The sequence below is a fragment of the Syngnathus acus genome, chromosome 6 (assembly GCF_901709675.1).
Source record: "Syngnathus acus chromosome 6, fSynAcu1.2, whole genome shotgun sequence".
Classification (NCBI taxonomy): Eukaryota; Metazoa; Chordata; class Actinopteri; order Syngnathiformes; family Syngnathidae; genus Syngnathus; species Syngnathus acus.
The window spans coordinates 9,588,428-9,611,347 of NC_051092.1; the positions used below are offsets into that span (position 1 = coordinate 9,588,428).

Sequence of the window (22,920 nt, forward strand, 5' to 3'; positions counted from 1 at the left end):
ATGATTCGAAATTGCCCCACTGCAAGGGAGTTTTTGTTGAGCAGATACACTTTGGAGAGAGAAGATAAAGACTCTTACCAAAGTCCACTGACTGATAATCACACACCAACTGAAGAAAGCAAAAGGATTTTGTTTGAAGATGACATCCATCTCTCGGCTCAGCAATTTAATCCATTTTGGGTTAGAGAGAGTCTGCTGCTCCCTCACAGCCAGATGACTGCTGATTAGACGAGCACATGTACTTGTAGGAGACATATTGTAGACCCACTCAGAACTGATGAACAACTTCTACGAGACAGCATGTTCCTCATCATTCGGATACTTGTAAAAGGCGGTTTGATCAGGCGTGAGAGAGCTGCCTATTTGATTAGCAGGGAAACAGACAATGCCATGTGTGAAAATGGAAGCTGGACAAAGTTTGCTTCCACTCGCTTTGTAATCTAACTTTTGTGCCCATCTCTGTTTCTGATCATTCAGAAATGTCTACGGCTTTGCTTTAGTACTTCAAGTCAGCTACTAATTTGTGTCCGATCTTACCCAGCCAACAGCAATGGTTTTCTGTTGCTCTACCGCCACAGAGTAGAGCTTTAATTGCGTGATCCCATCCCACCATATGGTCCGTACCGCAATGATGTGATGAGAAGGACGGAACTGGGATGCCACCGCGTCGTTAGCCATGCCAGCCTTGCCGTAGAAACACATAGACACGCGCCGCTGCCCCACATTAACGATCAAGACCAGGAGCTGAGGACACAGCCTGCTGCCATCCTCTTAAGCTCCTTTACTCGAAATGAAACAAAGGAAGAAGAAACTAGCAAGCCTTTAAAGTTTCCATCTAATTCAATGTGAGATATTGGAATCAGACCAGTTCTTTTTCATTTGCACATTATTGACTCATAATTACTTCTGCCCTTTTGGCTGCAACACTGTAAATGATTTCAGTAATTCCATGGATGTGCAAATCTCAGTTTTGATCATGCACTGAATAGAAACTCGATCTGAAAAAGCGCCTCCTGTTGTTGAGTGCCGGCTTATGAATTTTACTTCAAATTGTTAAAAGAATGTGAGCTCATGTCCAGTTGACGCCTGTCCATGATCTTGATTTGGTGCTGTTGATCTATCTTGCTCTCATTTACACATGTTCAATATTATCATGCATTGCCATAGTTATAATGACCGATAATAACAGAATCAATCACCCAGCAGTTTTAATAGCACAGTACATTTGTGTACGCATAGGGTCATTAAGATTGATCTTGTTTAATCTTGCCGGCCGCTAATGACAGGAGATGATGGTCCTCACAGCACAGGCTGCTCAACGGATTAGTTGTGAAAATGAGGACTTTATCCTCATAAACGCCTCCTCCTCTGCCATTTCCCATAAGCCACACATCAGTCACATACTGATATAAAGCACAATGCACGCAACGTACGGTAAGTAGGATGCGTCATGTTTTTTGTACTGTACAGACAATGGATAAATCGTGTTCCTGTGTGTTTTGTCACTGTGCATTCATGCAAGGATGCAGTATTTAGGCTGGAGCAACACTGTCAGAGTCTGCACTCCCGCTGCTGCTCAACTCTGATGTTCAGCGCACTACTCTACATTTACACAACAGCACTTGTAGTGTTGAGGTGCTCCCAGAATGGCACATTCCCGGCTGCACTGAACAAATAAAGAACAGAAGTTCTGGTTACAGTGATTGATCCATTCCGTCTCGTCGCACATCGTTTCCTATGAAACTTGTGTGGCTCCTTTAGCTTCTTCTTAGCCTTGGTCTGGCTGTGTGTGTGTTTGAACGTGCACAGGTGTGTGTGTGTGTGTTTATCTCTGCGTGCCTGTTTATGTTTCTATTAAAAGATATCAAAAGGGCTTTGAGGACAACCCCCATCAATCATCGGCTCAGAGGGAAATGACGAGAGAGCTCGAGGATTGAAAGAAAGATGGAGGCTGCCACAGGAAACGGCATGTGGAGGGAAGGAAGAGGAATGGTGGCTGAATGGTTAGAGGAACCCCTGATTGAGCTGCGTAGTGTAGTTTATATCCTTTAGAGATAAGGCCAGCGTGCACTGCTTTGAGGCTTTCTCCCCCCGTAGCGTGAACTGAGCGTGATAATACGAAAGCGTGAATGGGGCAAATTGAATTAATGCTGCAGCACACTATAAAAGCCCTAACTATAATGCATTCTAAAATCCTATAATGAGCAGGGAGCTAAAATAATTTCACACTCCAGTGAAGAAGATGGCTCTCTAAAAGATTTTGGGCTTGGTTGACACTGCCAATGCTTTTGTCATTCCGTGGGGTGCTCTGTGGAACCTGATCTGATATCCTGGGGTACCACAGCGTTAAAATCAGCATATCGAGCATTCAAATTCCCTTGGCAATTACAACACCTCTTCAGATTGAATGGTGTAGACCTGGTGCATGATGTTCTTCCACAGTCAGTTTTACAGAGAAATACAGTTGCAGAAGGACACATTTGCTGGAAAATACTCATTCATTACTTTCCATTTGGAGCCTATTCAGTGATTACATCCTGTATGAGTGTGATTTTGCCTTGAGCAGTAGTGTGCAAAGGTGGATCCAATCGTGAAACCTGCTGGGTACACCACAAAGATGTCTACCTTGGAGAACAAAAATGAACACCTACGGTGCTGAGAGTGTATCGCACAAGTATAGTGGCAATTAAGATTTATATTTTATAACCACTTTTCGGTTGTAGAGTTATTTCTTTAAACCTTTTTGTAATCTAAATAAATCTATGAATAAATAAATGTAGGATCTGTCTTTATTAAGATAATGGGTTTTCAAAAAGCATCTTGAAGCTGTACTTAGGTGATTCTGCAAGCAACAGCCCCTGCGGAGGCTGGCATTTTCTCAGCGTTGTTTCCCATCCAGACGTATTCTTTCCCATCCCTTCATGTGATCGCCCACCTCAGCATTAGGGTCACACTGCCACAAAAGTGAAATTACCTCTCCATCATCAAACCAGAGAAAGAAAGAAAGATAGGTTCTCAGGCACCCACTAACACTATGAGATGGCTGCTGATGGAGACAAATGACTGAATGAAAGGCTGTTTGAGCAGTGCACCTTTCTGGCTAGAATGAAAGAGCATCATGGCTTCAACTGCTATTTCAACTGCCATTTCTTCTCTTTTCTCCTCTTGGTAAACATCAAACTTAATCCTGCATTGTTCTCGCCATCCTTCCTTGCACTTCATCCCTTGGGGAAGTAGGAGTTATTTATTTGTAGCTTCACTGAATCTCTCCGAGCTATGTTTCCCTCTCCAACCCAGGACAAGCGAGAGCCGAGGAGGGCAATGGAGCCACTCATCCATTTACGTACTTTCCCCAACAACGCATCTGGCTACTTTTATATAGGGCAGATAATTCAAATAAATCCAGATTGAGGAAATAACTTGAAGTAAAGGTTCATTGACTATTTATTGTGATATACAGTAATATTTAAGTAGCCTAGTTATACCTATCTACATCTGCATGTAGTCAATACCTGGCTCAGTCAAATCAAATTATTTCATTCAAATTCTAAATCCTTTTGGGATTCTTTTTTTGTAAAGCAACACAAAACTGAACATACAGTACTGTATGTGTATGAATGCCGAAATATAGTTGTGCTCATAAGTTTCCATACCTTGGCAGAATTGTATTTATTTTTCATTATTTGATATAAGTAATGTCAGGGACCATCTTATTATTTTCTCTATTACGATGTTTTGTTTAACTATTGCAATTTTATGAAATTCCTTATAGTTTGATTTGAATCCTATCAAAAACAAAAGTAAAAACAAAATGACAGAAATCTTTCACACTTTCTGGTCTTTTACTTTTTATTCTTTTGTTTTTAGATTTGCCACTTTGTGACAAGTTTAGAAATATAATAATAATTAAAGAAAGAGGTGTGGTGAAAGTGGAGCCAGTGTGTTTTATTTTCAACTGCAAAGCCTATTTTTAAGAAAACAATACTAAAGGATAAAGGCCTTTATGTTTTGTCTCATAATGGCGTTTCACATTTGCACTTGCTGTCCCAATGGGATGTATAAACAGAAATTATTCTGGCCATTAGATTTTCATTCTGGGAGCACTCTATTTTGTCAATTTCTCCAGAACAGTAATCTCTCTCTCTCCCATGCTTCATCTACATCTTTTCACTGTAAAGTCAGTGTTATTGTTCCTCACCTGAAATGCAGATTTGATTGGCTGAGGAATATCACGTGGGATGATTTAACTCCCATGTGTTTGATCTGAGCGTTTCGTCATCCGGTAAATCCCTTCCGTATGGCCTACAGTGGCTGCGGTGCTCAAAACAGAAGTGGCCAATTTGTAAGTAACTCTTCTGTTTTGGCAGAGGATCTGGGTCCATATCAGAGGTGATCGCTCTCACTTCAAGGGAAGCTCAGCTTCTCCTAAAATGGCAAAAACCAAGTGATACAATATATACTGTTGTGTACATGTCATTGACTAAATATGCGCTTAACGCTTTTGTTCAGAATCAGTTTCTTATCACTGGTAACGACGATGGATGGATGGATGGATGGATGGATGGGTGGAACCCTGACCCAAACCCCAAATTCTCAAAATTTGCAAGCATTCACCGCTCATTAAGATATCATTTAAAAAGTGAAACTAAGGACATTAGATAGATAGATAGATCAATGGGTAGATAGATAGATAGATAGAATAGGTAGAATAGGTAGAATAGGTCAAGTGACATGCACAGTTGCTGAATTTGACATTCATGATTGCATGAACATACTACACATTGTCTGATAAAACTGACTAATCCTCTGACTAATTAGAGACTTGTACGCAGTGCAACACACAAATACTCAAACGACCCCGTGTGTGTGTGTGCGTGTGTGTGTGTGTGTGTGTGTGTACGTGTGTGTATAGGACAGTGCATGATTCTGCATTGGCACGTGCATGTCAAGCAGTGCAATTGGTGGTGCGTGAGCGTACTGTACGAATGCTTGAGTGCTAATTATCTCTGCATCAAGTGTCTGTTTATTTAGCTGGGACATTGTTTGACCACAAATTTGACTGTAGAGAGCATGCTTCAATATCAGATCTAATTATGTATATCACGAAGTTGTAAAGATACAACATTTGAATATTGATGCAGTGCTTCTATGAATTTAAACTTGCATTCGAGCCATTTGTGCAAGACAGATATACTTCCAGAGTAAAATCCTGCATATATCTGCAGCAGTTATTTTCACTAACAAGCGCTAAAGAAAGCAAAAATATGTAAAAACAAAAAATATCAATTCATATGCACATTTTATTATGCTGTTATCTACCAAAGTAAAGAAAGTAACCAATAAAAATGCAAATATAGTATATCTTGTAGCTATATTACTGCTATTCCTAAAAGAGGGTACACTTAAACTCTTAATATTACACACATACCAGAAGGAGCACAATGTGCGGTTGGAACAGATTAATAACACTTGATTTGAAAGATGATTTGAGATCCAAGTCAAGTCAACAATCTAACAGCATTACCAACGTGACCTTTGAGTGAAGGGAGTGAAATATGGCTGACAAAAATGAACGCACGGATGTTTTTGTGGCGCAGCAGTCGCTCACGGAGCAAATATCTCACAGCGCGCCAAAAGCATTTAGTCAAAGTCAGCTTTACTGTCAATGACTTCACATACAAAATGATCAAAAATACGTTGCACACATTCCCAGGTGTGGACAAGACATAAAAATAAAATAGTCAACAGCAAAGTGCACAGGCATAATAGGTAGTAGTATTAAAATGTTTACTATTTGACAGTGATGAACATAACTACTTCCATGTATCTCAGATTTGAAATAGTTGTGATGATTACACAGCCAGCTGCATTACGAATCCTTTTTATAAACATTTTACCCTTAAAGAGACACGTTATGGGGAGAAAGGTCTTGGTTCAGTTAACTGGGCTGCTTTCCGTCTACGTGCCCATGAGGTAGAAAAATGATGGCCTGTTTTAATGGCAAGTGGTCATAAAAAGCATCACACTAAGCAGTAAAACAGAATTTATATAGCCCCTTTTCCACCTGTTGCATCTGTCACTGATGTCGCTTACAGCACAGGAACTCTTTCCCAGAGATCGAGCTGCTCTTTTGCCTCCCTTTGTGCTGCCTCCATGACACAAATTTCTATTGTAGATGGCTTGCTTCACCTGCAGCTTTAGCATCCGGATTCATTCACACTCATGTGGGTGGGTGTTCAGTGTGTTACGCCACCTGCCTTATATAGATCAGTGCATGTGACTTTTTCCAGCCATCCCGGCAGGCTAACTTGTAATGATAGAAGCATTTTTCGCTTCATTTTTGTATTCAGAAACTCTACAAACCTTGTGGCTTTCTTTCCCTTATTATTATTTGCATTTCATACAGCTCGTGCTTGAATATGAAAGGGTACTGACAGTAGGTTTCATTCAATATTTGCAAAATGAATTGTGCCTTTTACGTATTTGTTCACGAGGTTTTTTCCTAGGCTTGCACTTTCAGGTTAGTAGTATACAACTGCACCCTGTTTAATTTTGATTTTGTGACTGTCATTGTTATTTTGCTTGTATTATGTGCTGTTGGATTAAGAGAGTGAGCCCAAATATGTCTAACTCTGAGGTAATGCGAAAATAAACTGAAAAATATAAGGCACATTTTTAATGACCAGGATAACCACATAAAAAATGAAGGTAGTGAAATTACACTGAAAGTAGCAGAGGGTTCATGGGGCTAATTAACATTTCCTAGCTCGGCATATCATTTTATAAACCAATTAAGATCATCATAACTTTACTGGGGGTGATCTGTGTGAAGGTGTGTGGGAAGTTGACAGTCGTCTCCTCAGGTGCCTCACATGTGCTGACCTCAGAAGTCTGCAGCCTTTTACTGCCTCCTATTTCCATGTCTAGCAGGCAACACAGATTGGATTTGCATATCAAATACATTGTATTACATTTTAAGAAAACAACATCAAACCTTTAACACCCAGAACATGATGTAAGAAAACCAATGCCTACTACCTTGATGGAGAATAAAGCTGTGGATTTGCAATTTTAGCTTTTATTGAGAGTCATCTTAATTTGTGATCTTGTATCAAAATCTATCATGGCACCGTTATTTCTCCTTTGGCATTTACGGCCACTCCTTTCGTAGAAGCATGTGCCAGTGAAATATGTTTCATCAGGTAGGATCAACTCTGTCGTTGGGAAGCTTTTTTGTCCATAGATTAAAGTGCATTTGACAAATTATTTTATACCTCTTTTGTTTGTCATTTCATTATGTGTACATGCTAAGAATGGATCTTTTCGTTCGTAAATTAAAGACACAAACATTTTTCAGTCTACAGTGGCCACTAAAATTTTATCGACACCCACTCACCCCAGTTTAACATCTTATTGCTTTAATTAAAGTAATCAAGAACAATATGTTCCTCCTCAACAATATATCCGTTGCTTTTCACATTACTGGCTATATTTGTCTTCTTTACCGATTTCCACAATTAAAGCCTTCTGGTTATTTCATGGGCGGCTCGGTGGAGCACTGGTTAGCACGTCCGCCTCACAGTTAGGAGGGTGGCGGTTCGATTCCACCTCCGACCCTCCCTGTGTGGAGTTTGGAGGTTCTCCCTGTGCCTGCGTGGGTTTTCTCCGGGCACTCCGGTTTCCTCCCACATCCCAAAAACATGCTTGGTAGGCCGATTGAGCAATCCAAATTGATACTCCTGTCCCAGTGGCCACGGCAGCCCCGTTTCAGGTCACTATGGACAAAAGAGAATGGTTGTTAGACAAGGCAGGAGGACGAGATGTGCAAATGTGACAGGCTGTGACTGCCATGGAGGTTCAACAAGATTTGTATGTGAAAATGTTTGCAACGGCGGTCACGGTGCAGTTGAAGAACTGAGTCTGCTGTAGTAAAATGGTGTGAATACTACGACTAAACCTGACTAAGGCGTATCAAAACCTGGTTGGATAGTATACGTATTTATTCCCTGGTATCAAGCTCTGACATTTAGAAACATTTTGCCATGAGGTTTCATTGCTTTCAGTCACAGCTCATTCTAACATGTGACGATCAACGGGCCTGTTCTTCACCATACACACAAGGTGTGTGGGGTTTAGAAGAGCCCATCACATGCATAGAAAAGTGCCCACATCTGCCAACAGTTCCTCTAATGCTAAGTCGTATATTTAATTAACCTGCAATGCCTGCCGGTGCATACCTGTTTATAATGCATAATGAATAGTTGTGCGCGTGTGTGCGTTTGTGTGTGTGAGAGTTTGAAAAAGAGAGAGCCCTCACTTGCATTTGGCAATGCAATGCACTGTGCTGTGTGCATGTGGCATATTAAGGCCCTTTTACAAGTTTTGATACAAGCGATGGGTCAGTAAATACATTGTTGACAGAAGTACTATTATAAATATCTTCGCAATGGCAACATATGCCTAATCCCCCTCCTCTTCGTGCTGACTCCGATTTTGAAACTAGGCCTGGCTGGGTAGTTTCATTTGACTCTGCCTGGGGCCACAAACATGCTCCAAAGCTACTTCGCCGAAGAAATGTAAAGACCCCATTAGAATGTGACTTGCCGGGTGGAAAAATACCCTCATCCGTTGTAAACGGAAACTGTAATGCGCCTTTAATGAACATGCGGGATTAAGCATTTCCCTTTCCCCCAGCCCGTTACAAATACCGTGATAGACTGTGTGAAAACTTGGCAAGACATGAATACAGCAAAAATAAATGGCCCAAATCCCACCCAAACTGGGCTACCGTTGCTACAGGGAGCATAATGTAAACATAGTCATAGCAGGCAAACAATAAAATGAATAAAATTGTTACTGAAAAACTGTTCTCAATTGCTGTACCTGGTTAAACTAAGAAAATGAATTATAACAGACCTTGTGTATAATGTCCAAATAGTCACTTACTTGCTACATCATTAGATAAAATACACAATCTGATGTGACAGTGACACTGCATATTTCATGCTCTCATCTTGCATCAAAGTGTAATTTTGCACTCAAGATGTGTTACAGTACAAATTTGATTGTATGGTTGATTCTAAAGTTGTGTAGAAGTACAGAATATTATCATACTGCATGTGTATTTACACTCAATTTACACAGTTGAGTGTGTGTAGCAGCAGGGCTGCTAAATTAATGTATTCCACATGCTGTTCAATCTCCAGCTGTCTGCATATTTCAAGCATTGAACTTGGCTGAGTTGTTCATGTACACGTGAGTGTGCGTGTGTGCGCGTGTGTGTGTAAAAGCTTATTGATACAAAGTATTAGCCCCCGCTGAAGTGATATGAACTTTCCATTCACCGACATATAAAACGGTAAACCTGAATTTCGGTCTCACTTGGGCTATTGCTATTTTTGCTTGCAGATGCACATAATCTAATTCCAAGCAAATATTTGTTCATTTAAATGATTCTCAACTGGGTAAAGGAGAGCCCAGGGATCTATAACAATACACTAATATTAGTTATTATGAATAGTAAAAAAAAAAAATTACTTTTTTTTTCCCCTTCCAAATAAACTGTAGACACCGTCTGCATTAAATGTTCCTAATACGTCACGTTCACTGCGCCATATTACACTGCCCCTATATTTGCCTCTGTGGATCTTCCGCAGGTTCTCTGTCTGTGATCTTCTGCTTTACTGTTTACTCTCATCACTCATCCCACACACAGTGCGTGTCCTTTTACCGTGGGCAGCGTACATTCCATGTGCACACAGGCGGTCTATGGAAGCACATAGGCGCTTGGGACAACTTTTCTCTTCATTCCACAAGCCACTTAGCAACTTTATATAGCAACTACCCAAGGAGAGGATTAACAGTAGGAAACATAAACAGAACGGCTTGCAGCAAGATAAGAACGCACATAGGCTATACACACACACGTGCACAACCCATCATACTTGTGAGCCCGGGCCAAACACACTTTGCACCTTTGTCATCCATCTTTTTATGATACATCATTATTCTAGAAAATGCTCTTATACTTGGGGCTTTGCTGTGTACAGGGAGGGTGTTTTTATCACTCTGAGCCCTAAGACTAAATAGCACACTCAACATTATAAAAATCCAGCAAAGCCTGTGAGCCTTTACCGTTTTCTGTTATTTGATTCCATCTTTTGTCTCCTCTCTTGGGTCGTGCACTTGGTGGGGACTTACACACAGCTGCTGCACCAACAGACTAGATCAGGAGAGATTTCATACCGACAGAATTTGCTGCTGTTCAAGACGTGCTTCATACGTTCTCACTTGCTGTTTGCATACGCTTGTGTTTCATTATCATTCCAGAACTGATAGGCTTTAATTATCTGCCTTGACTCTGATCAGTGTCTGTAACAGGCTCATTAGATAAAGTCTTGTAAAATCAGCACTACTATGTTATGGAAAGACAGCAAGCAGTAAGCCATAAGGAAGGAAATGTGTCTTCCTGAAAAGATTTGATAGGTGACTAAATGTTAAGAGCAAGAGCTACGATTTCTTTGTTGATGAATGGCCCCGCTTTCAAATCGTTATGCTGTACCATTATTTATCAAGTGGATTGTACCGTTTTACGAAGCGGGATGATCACGCTTAAATTGCATAAACCACAGCTGTCGACATTTAGGCGATACCATCTGAACATTGATTAGTTTCTCAGCACCCACGATACAGTGGCAATTTATCTGAAAGGAACTATCGTCAGGATCCAACACAGAACTTTTCTCACTACAGAGCAACTTTAAAGCCTAGGCAGGCAGATAGATTAATTCTTTCCCCCTTGCTTCTTCCTCTGTGTTATTATCCCTCTAACAATCCTTTTAGGAGCTGTCACACGCTCTGCAGCTATTATGTTTCTCTTGTGAACTTTGTGGAGTGTAACATACTGTTTTCACATCAAAGTGTATATTCGCTGTAAACCGGTTTTGGAAGAATGAACAGGATTTTTTTTCTCATCTCAGCTCCTGTGCGCATGTTGCAGTGCACATGAGCCAGTGACATGCAACCAGGTTCATTAATATAAGGTCGAATTCGTTGTTGTTTTTGCTTGTCTGTATGTGAAGTAAAAGTTCAGAATTTGGTGATGTGAGGTTCACAAGCTAAGCACTGAGGCATTATGTGTTGACAGCAAGTGGAAAAGTGGCCACTCCTCAAATGAATGGAAATGGATGCATTTTGCTGGTTAATTCATATTCCACAAGTGCAATATTCAAATTATCGTGTTTAGATTAGAACATTTTTCACTTTACTTCCTCTTTAAGCCCCCAGGAGGATACGCATACTTAAGCACACTGGAAAATATGCCCCTAAATGAGCTGGTGATCATACTGACCTCATGTATCCATCCACACAATTGACGTTTGGTCTTATTCCATGGACAGCACACCTGTTAGGTCATTCTTCAGGCAGTGAGAGGACATAATCTGCTGCTACTTTTGTCTTGGATTAAAAAGTACACATATAGCCACCAGTCACACTCAGGTGACTGTTTACATAATGGGATTAGAGCGCTACAGTTACATTTAGGTCTCTGGTGACTCACCTTTGTGTGTAATTCTAAGATAGTATGTTAGTTTGCAATTATGTTCGTCTTTTAGAAAGACAGTGACATTCTTATTAGGTATTATACAATATATAATGTAATGTGTCCGGGTGTGACATCACAATTCCCTATTTGTTAATCTATTTGTTAAACTTCAGGCAAAAGAGCCTTAAGTGCCTGATTTAGTATGTTCAAAAAGTACACCGCTTTATTTTTTAGGTTAAATGCAACCCCGCATGGGGGCCAAGAGCTCTGAACACTTAAACGTGTCTGGTACATCCTGGTTTTATAGCTATCCTTGGCTGCATGCTTGGGTGTAAACTACATAAGACAAGTGGATTTTTACTCCACCTGTTCAAATTCCTTCATGAGGGGTGTGTCACAGTGCATAGACATTTCCTGTTGAAATATTTATAGTGCTGAATTAGATTCATCAATTTCACACCAGTTTGGTAGAGGTCGTCATGGTCATCTAAAACCTGTTGGGACCAGAAAAAGGATGCAAATGAAAGTTTACCTCCTTTTAGCTATTGTTATCGTGAACATAGTCCCTCAAATATTTTACAGTTGGCATATTGGTGATTGAGTAAAAATCTGCCCAAATTGACGCTCCACCATTTTAGAACAAACAACACAAAAGACTGTTGTTTTTGAAGCCATATCACTACATTTTCATATAGATAGCTGGATAATCCTGAAAATGATTCCTGGCTATGCATCAATGTGACTGCTGCTGTATATTTTTGCTGACATACATGGCAGACTAGTTGGTAATTGGATTGAGGGAATCTTCTTAGTCACTGTAGTGGGGAAGTGAGCTGGGAACTAAATGGCTGCAGCTATGAGGTATCTTGACTGAGCCCTGCGGGAAGATAAAGGTAACTTTTTAGAGATTTGCTAGGGGAGACTGCGGCTGAGGCTTTGTCCCGGTGAACCTCGGGAGAATTTGCCCCCACGCTTTTGTAACTTTATTGTAGATACGTATTTCCTCACACACTCACTGAAATAATACCTTTTGGCAATTTGGTCATTGGAGACAGCATCCTATAGCTTCACATTCAATTTTATATCAATAACATCACTTGGTCTGCATACTAGATGGCATGTTGATGAGTGGCTCACAATTTAAGACAAATCAAGACTTCCAATTGTATGAATGTGAGTGTCAGTATTTAGTTTTTCTATATTTGTCCCATAAACTATATTTGGCTGGCGACGATATACCTGGCATGGTGTACCTGGCTTCTTGCTCAAAGTGAGCAGCTTTATGCCCAAGCACAGCCGCCACCCTAATTAGGGCAAGTGATGTTGAGAATTGATGGATGGGTCAATGTTGTGCATACTTCAACCTAACTTGCCTCCATCTGTCCAACTTAACCATCAGTACTGCCTTGGTCGACAATTTGATCGCATTATTTCTTGACCACTGCAACTCCCATCCTTTTGGATTTAATAGTTTGTATTTCATGTAGACTTTTACATACCTTCTCTAATACAGTACTTTACAGTACTACTAATACAATGTTTTTTCAAGTTGGAATGTAGTTATTATCCATTACATTTGAAATGGAACGTATCACAGACAAAAAAAAAGAAGATAAAAATATTCTGGATTCATTTTTACTTGTTTCTTCAAAACAATATTTTTTAAGTTGGAATGCAGTTATTATACATTAAATCTCAAATGGAATTTATTACAGATAAAAAAGATAAAAATATTCTGAATTAATTTTTACTTGTTTCTTATCAGAAAAAACATTTTCGGGTTTAAACTTGGACTTGGACTGGACACATTATGTAAAATTGACTTTTTAATTGATTGCATACTAATAGTTTGGTCTCGAGAAGGCCCCATTCATCACGAGTGACAATATGCAACCAAACAAAGATGAATAATATTGCCCTGACAGTTTCTGACCTGGCAGACCTCGCCAGAGTCTGGTCGGTGAATAATCTCATAATCTCATCCATCCATCTTCTGAACCTCTTCTCAACATGAGGGTCATGACTATGATACTATGATCTTCTCAAACTGAGGAAAACCTGGAAAAACGTCCCAAAATAAGAATTTCGCCTTATCGACTCAAATGTACTCTGTATATCATGTGTCCTCATTAGCGTTGTAGGTTAGCTGGAGCTAATCTTGGACAGGTACACATTAGATTGATCGTGAGCCCCTCACGAATGCTTCATTCACTACTTTATAAATAACGATTCCATAAGTTTTGCTCACTTAAAAATGTGTTTTTTCTTGACAAATCATGCGTTGGCTATCTGATCCAGACGTACTGAATAGTTCTGGAGTAAGTCCTGAAATGTCTCTTTCCTCTTGCTCATTTCAAACCAAATGCTTTCAGTTTAAAAATGAAGAAACTGGCCTCGTTGTTCCAATATTTCAGAAAATGGCTGTATGTCATGATCAGATATGCACCCTGACAGACTGGCTGCATGTCTTGCTCCAAATTCAGCTGATGCTTTTCTACCCTGTACACACACACACACTTACATGACAGCTGTCACTTTGAGCAGCCATAGTGCCATCACTATCTACCCTTTCCCCCAGGCCCTGACTGGTACCTGAACAAGGTGAATCTGATGATCACTGATGTCAATGACAACGTCCCTGAGTGGAACATGAAGCCTTACCCATACCAGGCTGGAGTGTCCCCTGATGCCGCTGCAGGGACCTTTGTCTATCAGCTTCAGGCCCTCGACGGGGATGAAGGGAGAAGCGGAGAGGTGGAATATTTTTTGGCTGATGGTAAGATTTTTGTTCCTCACACTCACACATTTAAATTAACATGTGGAAAAAAGTAGGCTGAGTTGTGTGCATGACGCACAATGGAATCATGTGGATACATAAATCCATGTAGTCAGGCCGTGACACAGTCACTCAGCGAGCCAGCCACAGGCATTCACACATTCATTCATGCATCCTTGCACTGTGAATGCATCTATTAGTTTTTTTTTTTGTCTCCGTCATAACATCTAGCTTGCTTTCGGTTTCGCTTTCATAGGCACGCACATTGGGAGCCAGAGGGCTTCACACTTTTTTTTCATTCACTTATTGAACACTCCTGCATATCTTCTACTTTTTTCTGCTGCACACAGACAATCCTGACGATGCCCACAAATGTTTGGGGATATGGTTAACGGGATAGACGTTTGACGGCATGTCAGGGACCGCATTTTACAAAATTCTCCTGACTTGTATGCTTCAAATTGGGAAATTTGGGAACAGATTCTCCCCTCCCTTGTGACTGTGACTCTGTGCAAATTTAGGCAGAAGGGGAAGCTGTTACACAGTAGATCCAGATTTTTGTCCATCGCTGCAAGAGTAATTGGACAGGTGACTCCATTCTATTGTGCACAAAAACTGTCCATTTAGCAAATTGCAGTGATTTATTGGCACTTTTGTTACAGTTAAAAGAACAATGCTGTTATTGTTTTTCTCGAATATACAATGGTAATTGTAACCGATTACCATTGTTAAGATTTCACACAGCAAAGAGTTTATTGCCAGCTTTCTTATTGGGCTTTGGTTGTCCCAGCTGTTTTTATTTTAGCCTGTGCTGTTGAATGATTCTCTTTGATTTTGTTCTTATTCTTTTTGAGATTCAACAGCCCCCCACATTTGCGCTGATTTTATCTTACTCCACCAACAATGAGAAACCAGCACTGATTATGATGTTTCACATAAATGCGGCACTGATGACTCAATCTGTAAATGAAGTCGTGGACTCCGAGACCTCCAAGCATAGACACGCAAACACACGCATACACTTAGAAATATAGCAAGCAAAACATGGATTAAACGTGATCTGCGTATTAGGGAATCTCACTGAAATAAATTAAAATTATGTCTTTCTGGATTGTGTGTGGATTATTTAGTCATCAGGTTGCACGGGTGGGATTACATTTTTTAAACGACAAATCACGACTCATGCTGGGGAATTTTCACATTCAAAGAGTGGTAGACTTGGATGAAGCTACCATGACAATATAAAAAGTACAAAATTGGTTGTCCTTAGTTAATACGACTTATGTGTTGACTGCTTTTTCTTGATTTTCTGGAAATGTTCTGAACACACACACACACACACACACACACACACACACACACACACACACACACACACACACACACACACACACACACACACACACACACGCGCGCACACACACACACACACACACACACACACACGCGCGCACACACACACACACACACACACACAGACAGACAGAGGCATAGATAGATATTGAATATATATTTGAATTCAGCTAAGTTTATTGATTGTGCAGCAGGTAATTGTCTATAACCATGTCTGTGCATTTCATTTCCTGAAAGGTGGTGATGGCTGCTTTTCTGTGGACAAGATGACAGGCCAGGTAGTAACCACAAACCAAATGCTTCAGAGGGACAGAGAGTACTTGTTAAGTGTAGTGGCCATCGACGGCTTGGGCGGACGCAGTGTACCCGCAATGCTCTCTGTGGTAGCTGGAGCCAGACCGCCGCAGTTTACCAATACGAGCTACTTGATCTCCATACCAGAGAACACGCCTGAAGGACAGCCGTGAGTAGCGCATGTGTAAACAAGAATGAATTATGTCTGATGCACGCAAGCAACGTTACTCTGTGAACTGCATTACTCACACTCATACTTCTCTGCCAAATAATGTTGAAAAAAAAAGAAAAACAACATGATGCTATGGTATTTCCTTTTGTCCATTTAAAAAAAAAATACATTTCGTCATATCCATTAAACATAAGTCTCTATTAAAGGGAGAGTGTGTAGAAGGTCAAGATTTTTGAATGTTCATTCATTTTAAAACCCACAAATAATTTCAATGATGCATAAAAATGTCACATCATCTTTTTTAAAATATAATTGTAGGCCTAGTAATTGCTAATTATATTATACATGGGTTGCACTTATCTTACAAAAACCTGGCTGTTTTGCTGCCATCTATTGTCTATGGACACTCAAAGGAGACATAATTAGCAAATGTAGTTTCTCAAAGCACAATGACACATTGTAGATTTCAAAATCTATCTGCATGATTCAATGCTGCATCGTTCAGCCCAGTCTGTGTTTGCCCAAAAGTCACCTGGATGCACGGAATACTACAACTAGTTTTAGCTTTAAATTTTAAGGCCCAAAAACTTCAACGACAGCATGCACCTGCTCGTCGTGCTTAATTATTGCCCCTGCGCCACACACATTTATACTGACTCATTTGTGTGTGCCATTTGGGGACAGCAAAACTGTTCATAGACATCAACAGTGATATTGGCGTAATCAAATTATGACTTTTGACAAATACTGAGTATCCCTGGATTCTCAACACTTTGCCAGTTGGCCATGAGTTGAATTCATTTCAGCACACAGTCTGACGCAAGACCAACATATTTGGACTTTAATGTGCAATTACGCTTCTGAGCAAATTTTGAGGACCTTTTTCTGGTTCATGTTGTATTTCTTCCCCAGTTTCCTAGCAGTGCTTGCCATTTCCTTCCAAAAGCAGCCACTCAGCTACAGCTTGCTGATCAATCCTAGCAGCCTTTTCAGCATTCAGCAGGAGTCGGGTGAAATCAGTTTGACCCGGACGCTGGATTACGAGAGTGACCAGCGACGGTACCTTCTGATGGTGCGAGCCAATGAGGATCAGGGCGGCCTGAGTACGGCCACAGAGGTTAGTTTCATCAGAAAGTTATCCAGGCTGCTAAACTTGAGTCACAAAAAATGAACCCAGTGGTGAGCTACTCTGTAACATTATTACAACATGTCACTTAAAGATTTTCTCTTCCTCAACTGAATTTCACTGAAATGAAAAAGCTGTTTTAATAGTTGGTCCCTGCAAAAGTTGCAGACCAACTCGTTTTCTCCCAAACGCTAGATGGTTCAAATTGGCTGACAAGGCTGCTATGATCCGAACTCAGCATTATCCCGCTGACACCACAAAGGGGAATCAGCTTTTATTTCTCCTTGCATGACCGAGTGATGTTGAAAGGCGAGCAAATCTTCAGGAGGCCTAAATAATAATTATTTTCTTCATGCTTTGTTTCACTCTTTTGTTTGAGGGTGACAATAGGTCTCTTGCCGAAAGTATCATCTGAAGATGAACTGCATGAAATATAGAACACACGTGGCACGAGAGCCAGAATCTAAAATTGCAATTCTCAAAGAGGACATTTCTAGATAAACTATTCATGAATTTAGTATGATTTAAATTATTAATCCAGAGTTTGTATCCCAACTATTATATGCCAGGCAATTACTCTACTCCGTGGATTGAGAAGGAAAATCTTGCTCTGCTCAGCAGCATGTTGTGGAATAGAAGACTGAGACTAGGAAAACCTTTCCCAGCTATTTTAGGCCTATTTCTCAGCTGTCACTTTACACTTTACACACAGCGGTGACATAGAGCTTGTACTCTCTGAAGGCGGTTGAGGGTCTTTTGTCTTAAACATGCAGTAATGCTCGCACATGCTCAGAAAATGTCTATTTTGGACTTTAGAGGAATCATGGAGTAGTAGATGAACTGACATGAGAATGCAATTTTCTGTGGCACTTATCAGGTTCAGGTATTGATAACAGACGAGAACGACTGTGTCCCAGAGTTCCTTCAGTCCATATACAGTGTGGATGGAGTACACGAGACTGTAACTACAGCAACGTCTCTGCTGCAGGGTAAGACTCTTAACCCAATATTTTAAGTTCACTTGTTCCTCTCACATGGTGTAGCAAAAACTATCAGAACAAAATTCTAGTTCATCTATGAAATTGGTCAGAAAACTTGGGTTTCACCCATAACACCTCTTTAGGCTCTCAAATTTCACCATTTTCATGATTATTTTGGGGTCTAAAATGAACCGACAAGAATGTAATGCATTTATTTGCATTCCTTCCCTGTATATGCATTTTGTAATGGCATGTGACTTCATCGATTTTGCATAAAATTGCCTTGTGATTATATAGTGTGACGTTGAGGGCATTTGTGTTTCGCTCTGGGAATATCATAGATAAATGCTGATTATGATGAGGCTTGAATCAAACTCATTGTTTGCTGTTTGAACAAAAATTCACTTGTGATTACACTTAACATCAAGAGCTTTTGTCAACTATATTTTGAAACAGCACGGAGTCCGTGTTTCTTTAACATGAACGCAGATTTGCACATTCACCCAAAAAACAAAAAACACATTTAATTCAAACATCCCTGCATTTAAGATTTAAATACTTCAGACAGTTAGTTATTTTGTATTTATTCAAATGTCCAAGTGATGGCGGGCTGTCTGTTCCCTGTGGGCCATCCATAGGTGATTCCTCGCCGCTTAAGAGTTGTGCTTTGAAACTCATTCTGTGTGGGCACATTTGAAGAAATGTAATCTGAAAAGAACGGCACATACAGCCTGCAGTGGTGTACACTGCAAAGCGAGCAGTGACATGAAATGGCAACAATTTCAAACCCAAGCACCGACGCACACAAAAAAAAAAACTGTGCAAAAGCAGCATTGGAGAATGAGCAAAAATAGACATTTAGGCCTCCGAGAGCTTGAAAGACTGATTAAAGTGTTACAGCAAATCTTTTGCACAGTGTATTATTTAAAAATGAATAGCTCTTGACGAAAGCCTAATCATTTGGATGAAGGGGGCACATTTTGTGCTTCTACAGAAAAAAAAAAGTACCAACACTGTTTAAAGACGCAGTAAATTCTAAAGTGTAGCGGGGGCTCTACGGCTAATTACATGACAAGATTTTGACATGAAAAAGACATTCCATCCTCCTACATGTAGGGATGGAACATTGAGGCTCTCTTCTCAAATTTATTTACTGAGATTGATGGTAATGAGATATAAAGAATCAGTGGTTGAAGCAATGGACACTAGAACAAAAAGGAAATCAAAAGACCCAAGCTCTTATGTTCAAGACTGTCATTTAGTAAGTGCACATAACTGCCAGTCTCAAGTTCAATGCATTGTGGTGGAAGCAGAAAGGAGCATCCCCGAGCTGCTTGTGCAATTCCTATCATAGTGGAAATACCACGTGTAAAACAATGAGGAAAATGGAACTGGTGACAACTTGTGCATGAAAATGTCATTTGAAGTGCAATTCACCCCAAAAAATTACCTGTCAAATTGTTTTCATTATCTGGGGGCTCGGGAAGCAGTCTAACATCAAATGCGTTTTAATTTCATTTGATTGTAATTACCACACAACAAAATATTCAAACCGAGGTCATTGCAATGATTCTAGCTCTGACATTGCAACTATGTGCTTATACGTCGTAGCTGTCAGGTAGGTGATCTAGTATATGTTCCAAGAATCTACAGAGACATAACGATTTACACAAATGTCAACATATGCATTAGTTCCTATCATCAGCATGGTTGTATGAAGTACTAATTGATTTTTTTCTCCTCTGCTAACAGTGATGGCCACTGACTGTGACTCAGGGTTAAATGCTGAGCTAACCTATTACACCCTGAGCCCCGACTTCAGCATTTCGCCCCACGGTACCATATTTCCTGCGGCTCGGCTGGACTACGAGAGGCCGAACCATCTCTATGAATTTGTGGTGATGGCAGTGGATGGGGGTGATGGGCCCCACTCTGGAACTGCCACCGTCCGTGTCAGGATGTTTAATGTTAATGATGAAGCCCCAGAATTCTCCCAGCTTGTGTGAGTATGTTTGACCTGTGCTTTACGTGATTCCTCTATGTTTGTTTAAGAGAAATATGGATTTGGAACATCCACCGTTTGCCTTCCGAATGAGGTTGCCACCCGGTCAGATTTATTATGACCACGATCTGGTCCCTCTACTTTTGCCACTTCGTCAACAAATTCTTTACATGTGTATCACTCAAATAAACTAAATGCTGTGGTGCGGGTCCCTTATTTTTTATCTATGAAAGGGGGCAACCCTATTTCCAAATTATTTTCTATACTGCTTGGTGACCTGGAAGCTATCGGAGCTGACTGAATATTGCTTTTATAACAAAAGTTACAATTCTTTGTTGTGGACACATTTACTGAAAATGCTCTACAAAAAAGGCAATGCTCAAAAGCCTTCTGGTGATGCTGAAGTAACATCTTTCAGTGAAACACTTTACATGGCAGGTAAACTTTGGTCTTGAAAGAAAGGTAGTTGCATCAGCGATACAGCTTGTTATATCACTCACCAAACTTGCTTGCCTGCCAGCTTGACTTCGGTAACAAATACTATACTTGCTTGATGTTGCAAGACCTGTCATGTATAGAGTAATATTGTACCCAATAAGGTGCACGCAATAACAATATGCTGCATGTTTTGATGATGATGTTCACGTGTGTCGACAGATATACTCACTCGTTCCCTCTCTACAATCGTTTTGTATTCAAATGATACTCCTGCTTTGCTTATAACATTAAAAGTAAAACCAGACTTCCTAAAATAATCAGACACTCTCTGGAGTGTGTTCTCAGCTCACGTTAAAATTAGTTGCAAATGAGCGGAATGGCACTAAATATAAATATTCTGGATTGTTAATGAACTGTAGGACAGTGCTCTGTTGGAGCCTGACAATCGGGTGAGATGTTGGAAGATTCTGCAGCAAGACAAATCAAAAGAGTTTATATGTTTAATCCCCAGTGCTGTGGTGAGGTTGCCTCAGAGCTGAGTGACAAATTACAGGTCAGCCATGAAGCTACGTACCCCGGTGCGGCTTGGCGGAGATGAATCACCCATCAGTGTTCTTCTGTAAACCATCAATCACCTCTGACTTGTCACCGCAGACACCAATATCCCACTGCCATCACCCTGCAACAGCACATAGTCACACTGGAAACAACGGCAAATCTCACAAAGGAAGGACTTGTGCTGACAAGTCAAGTTAAACTCAGCAAGCGAGAAAAAAAAAAAAAAAAACGCGCCTCGCTCCTTCTTTGTTATTCTCACTCTTGCCTTCCTCTTTCCTCATGAACCTCTCACCCCTTGCATATTACGTTGCTTGTCACATCAGTGCCAGCTTTCTTTTTTGTCCTCTGCTCCATGTTCCAATTCTCTTCATTGGTATGTCCTCAGAGAGGCAGAGTTCATCCCCACCTGAGAGTAGTGTGATCCAGAGAGCTATATCGTTCTCCCATGTCTTGCTGGGCATCTCACTGCCTGGCACTTTAGAGCAAGCAAATCACTGTTGACATTTTAAAAGGTACTGGGTCGAATAGCCCACGGTAGGCTTGGTATGCGAAAGCACCGTTTGTGCAATAACTCCAGCATGCCACCAGACGCTATCATTTGTTCCTGCTCTGGCCAGCTGATAAGACAGGTTAAATCACAGTGACACAAAAAATCCGCAGCTATAAGTCTCATCCGCCTGCTCATCCTTTGCCCTTGTTAAACTTCTTTGCAGATATAGAACATTTGTTTCGGAGGACGCGGGCCCCAACACCCTCGTTGCCACGGTGCTTGCCAAAGACCCTGACGGTGATGGGATCAGCTACTCCATAACGGATGGGAATGAGGAGGGAAACTTTGTCATTGACAGCCAGAAAGGTGGCACTTCTTTGTTTTACAGGCACTCTTCACATTTGCCCTAACTCCAATTGACAGTCAAATCCGTCAAATCACACTTTCAATGTTCTTTCATAAATTCCTATGGCATGAGTGCCCTTTATTCTCAATGTCACCACAAAAAATATGGGTTGATATTTCAAAAGGTAATTTTGATGAAAGTACTGCTCTTTCTGTAATAATTCTCATAACTATTAAGCATGACATTGTTTCGGAAACGTCTGCAGTGGATTTTTCTTAAAGAAATTTTCTGGCAATTCCAGGATTTCCTACATAGACGGCAGACTTTTATTTATTTTACCCTTTGATCCGAAACCAGTAACAATCGCTGTGACATTTGTCACCCAGCCCTCTCAATTAAATTTCACAACAACGTTATCATAGTTCCGCAAGCGCCTCTGCCTTCGTTTTATATTTATCTCCTCTACTTTTCTGGATTGTCAAAGCAAGAAAATGGAGAAGCTGATACTGTTTGTATCTTGAAATTTCCACCACATGCTTTTCTGCTCACCGTACTGTGTAAGCAAAGAGGGCATCCTCATTAAATAGCTCATGTCATTGGTAAACAAGTGTGACATTTAGGTTGTGAGAATAAATACGTCCTAGGTCCCGCAGCTCTCTTATATTAATGTGTGCTGCATTGCTGGCAACGTCACTCGTTGCCATTAGGAGCACAGCCTGTACGGGCAGTTGGAACATCAAATAAATTGGACAAGAGCTCACATCTGTGAGTATCAACATGCTGTGTCTTCAGTCACGTGCACGGAAAGAAATGAATCCCATCGTAAGACGAGAATAAAGC

At 40.6% G+C, this 22,920-nt stretch overlaps 1 protein-coding gene across 1 annotated transcript in view; it reads left to right on the forward strand.

Annotated features, from left to right (window-relative positions):
• LOC119124618 (neural-cadherin-like) overlaps positions 1–22,920 on the forward strand; it is a 77,325-nt gene that overhangs the window by 12,197 nt on the left and 42,208 nt on the right. Inside the window, exons 2-7 of the mRNA XM_037254761.1 lie at positions 14,124–14,321; positions 15,912–16,137; positions 17,053–17,257; positions 18,144–18,255; positions 19,999–20,248; positions 21,958–22,100. Of these exons, the coding sequence (XP_037110656.1) occupies positions 14,124–14,321; positions 15,912–16,137; positions 17,053–17,257; positions 18,144–18,255; positions 19,999–20,248; positions 21,958–22,100 (1,134 nt within the window). The remainder of the gene's footprint in view (positions 1–14,123; positions 14,322–15,911; positions 16,138–17,052; positions 17,258–18,143; positions 18,256–19,998; positions 20,249–21,957; positions 22,101–22,920) is intronic.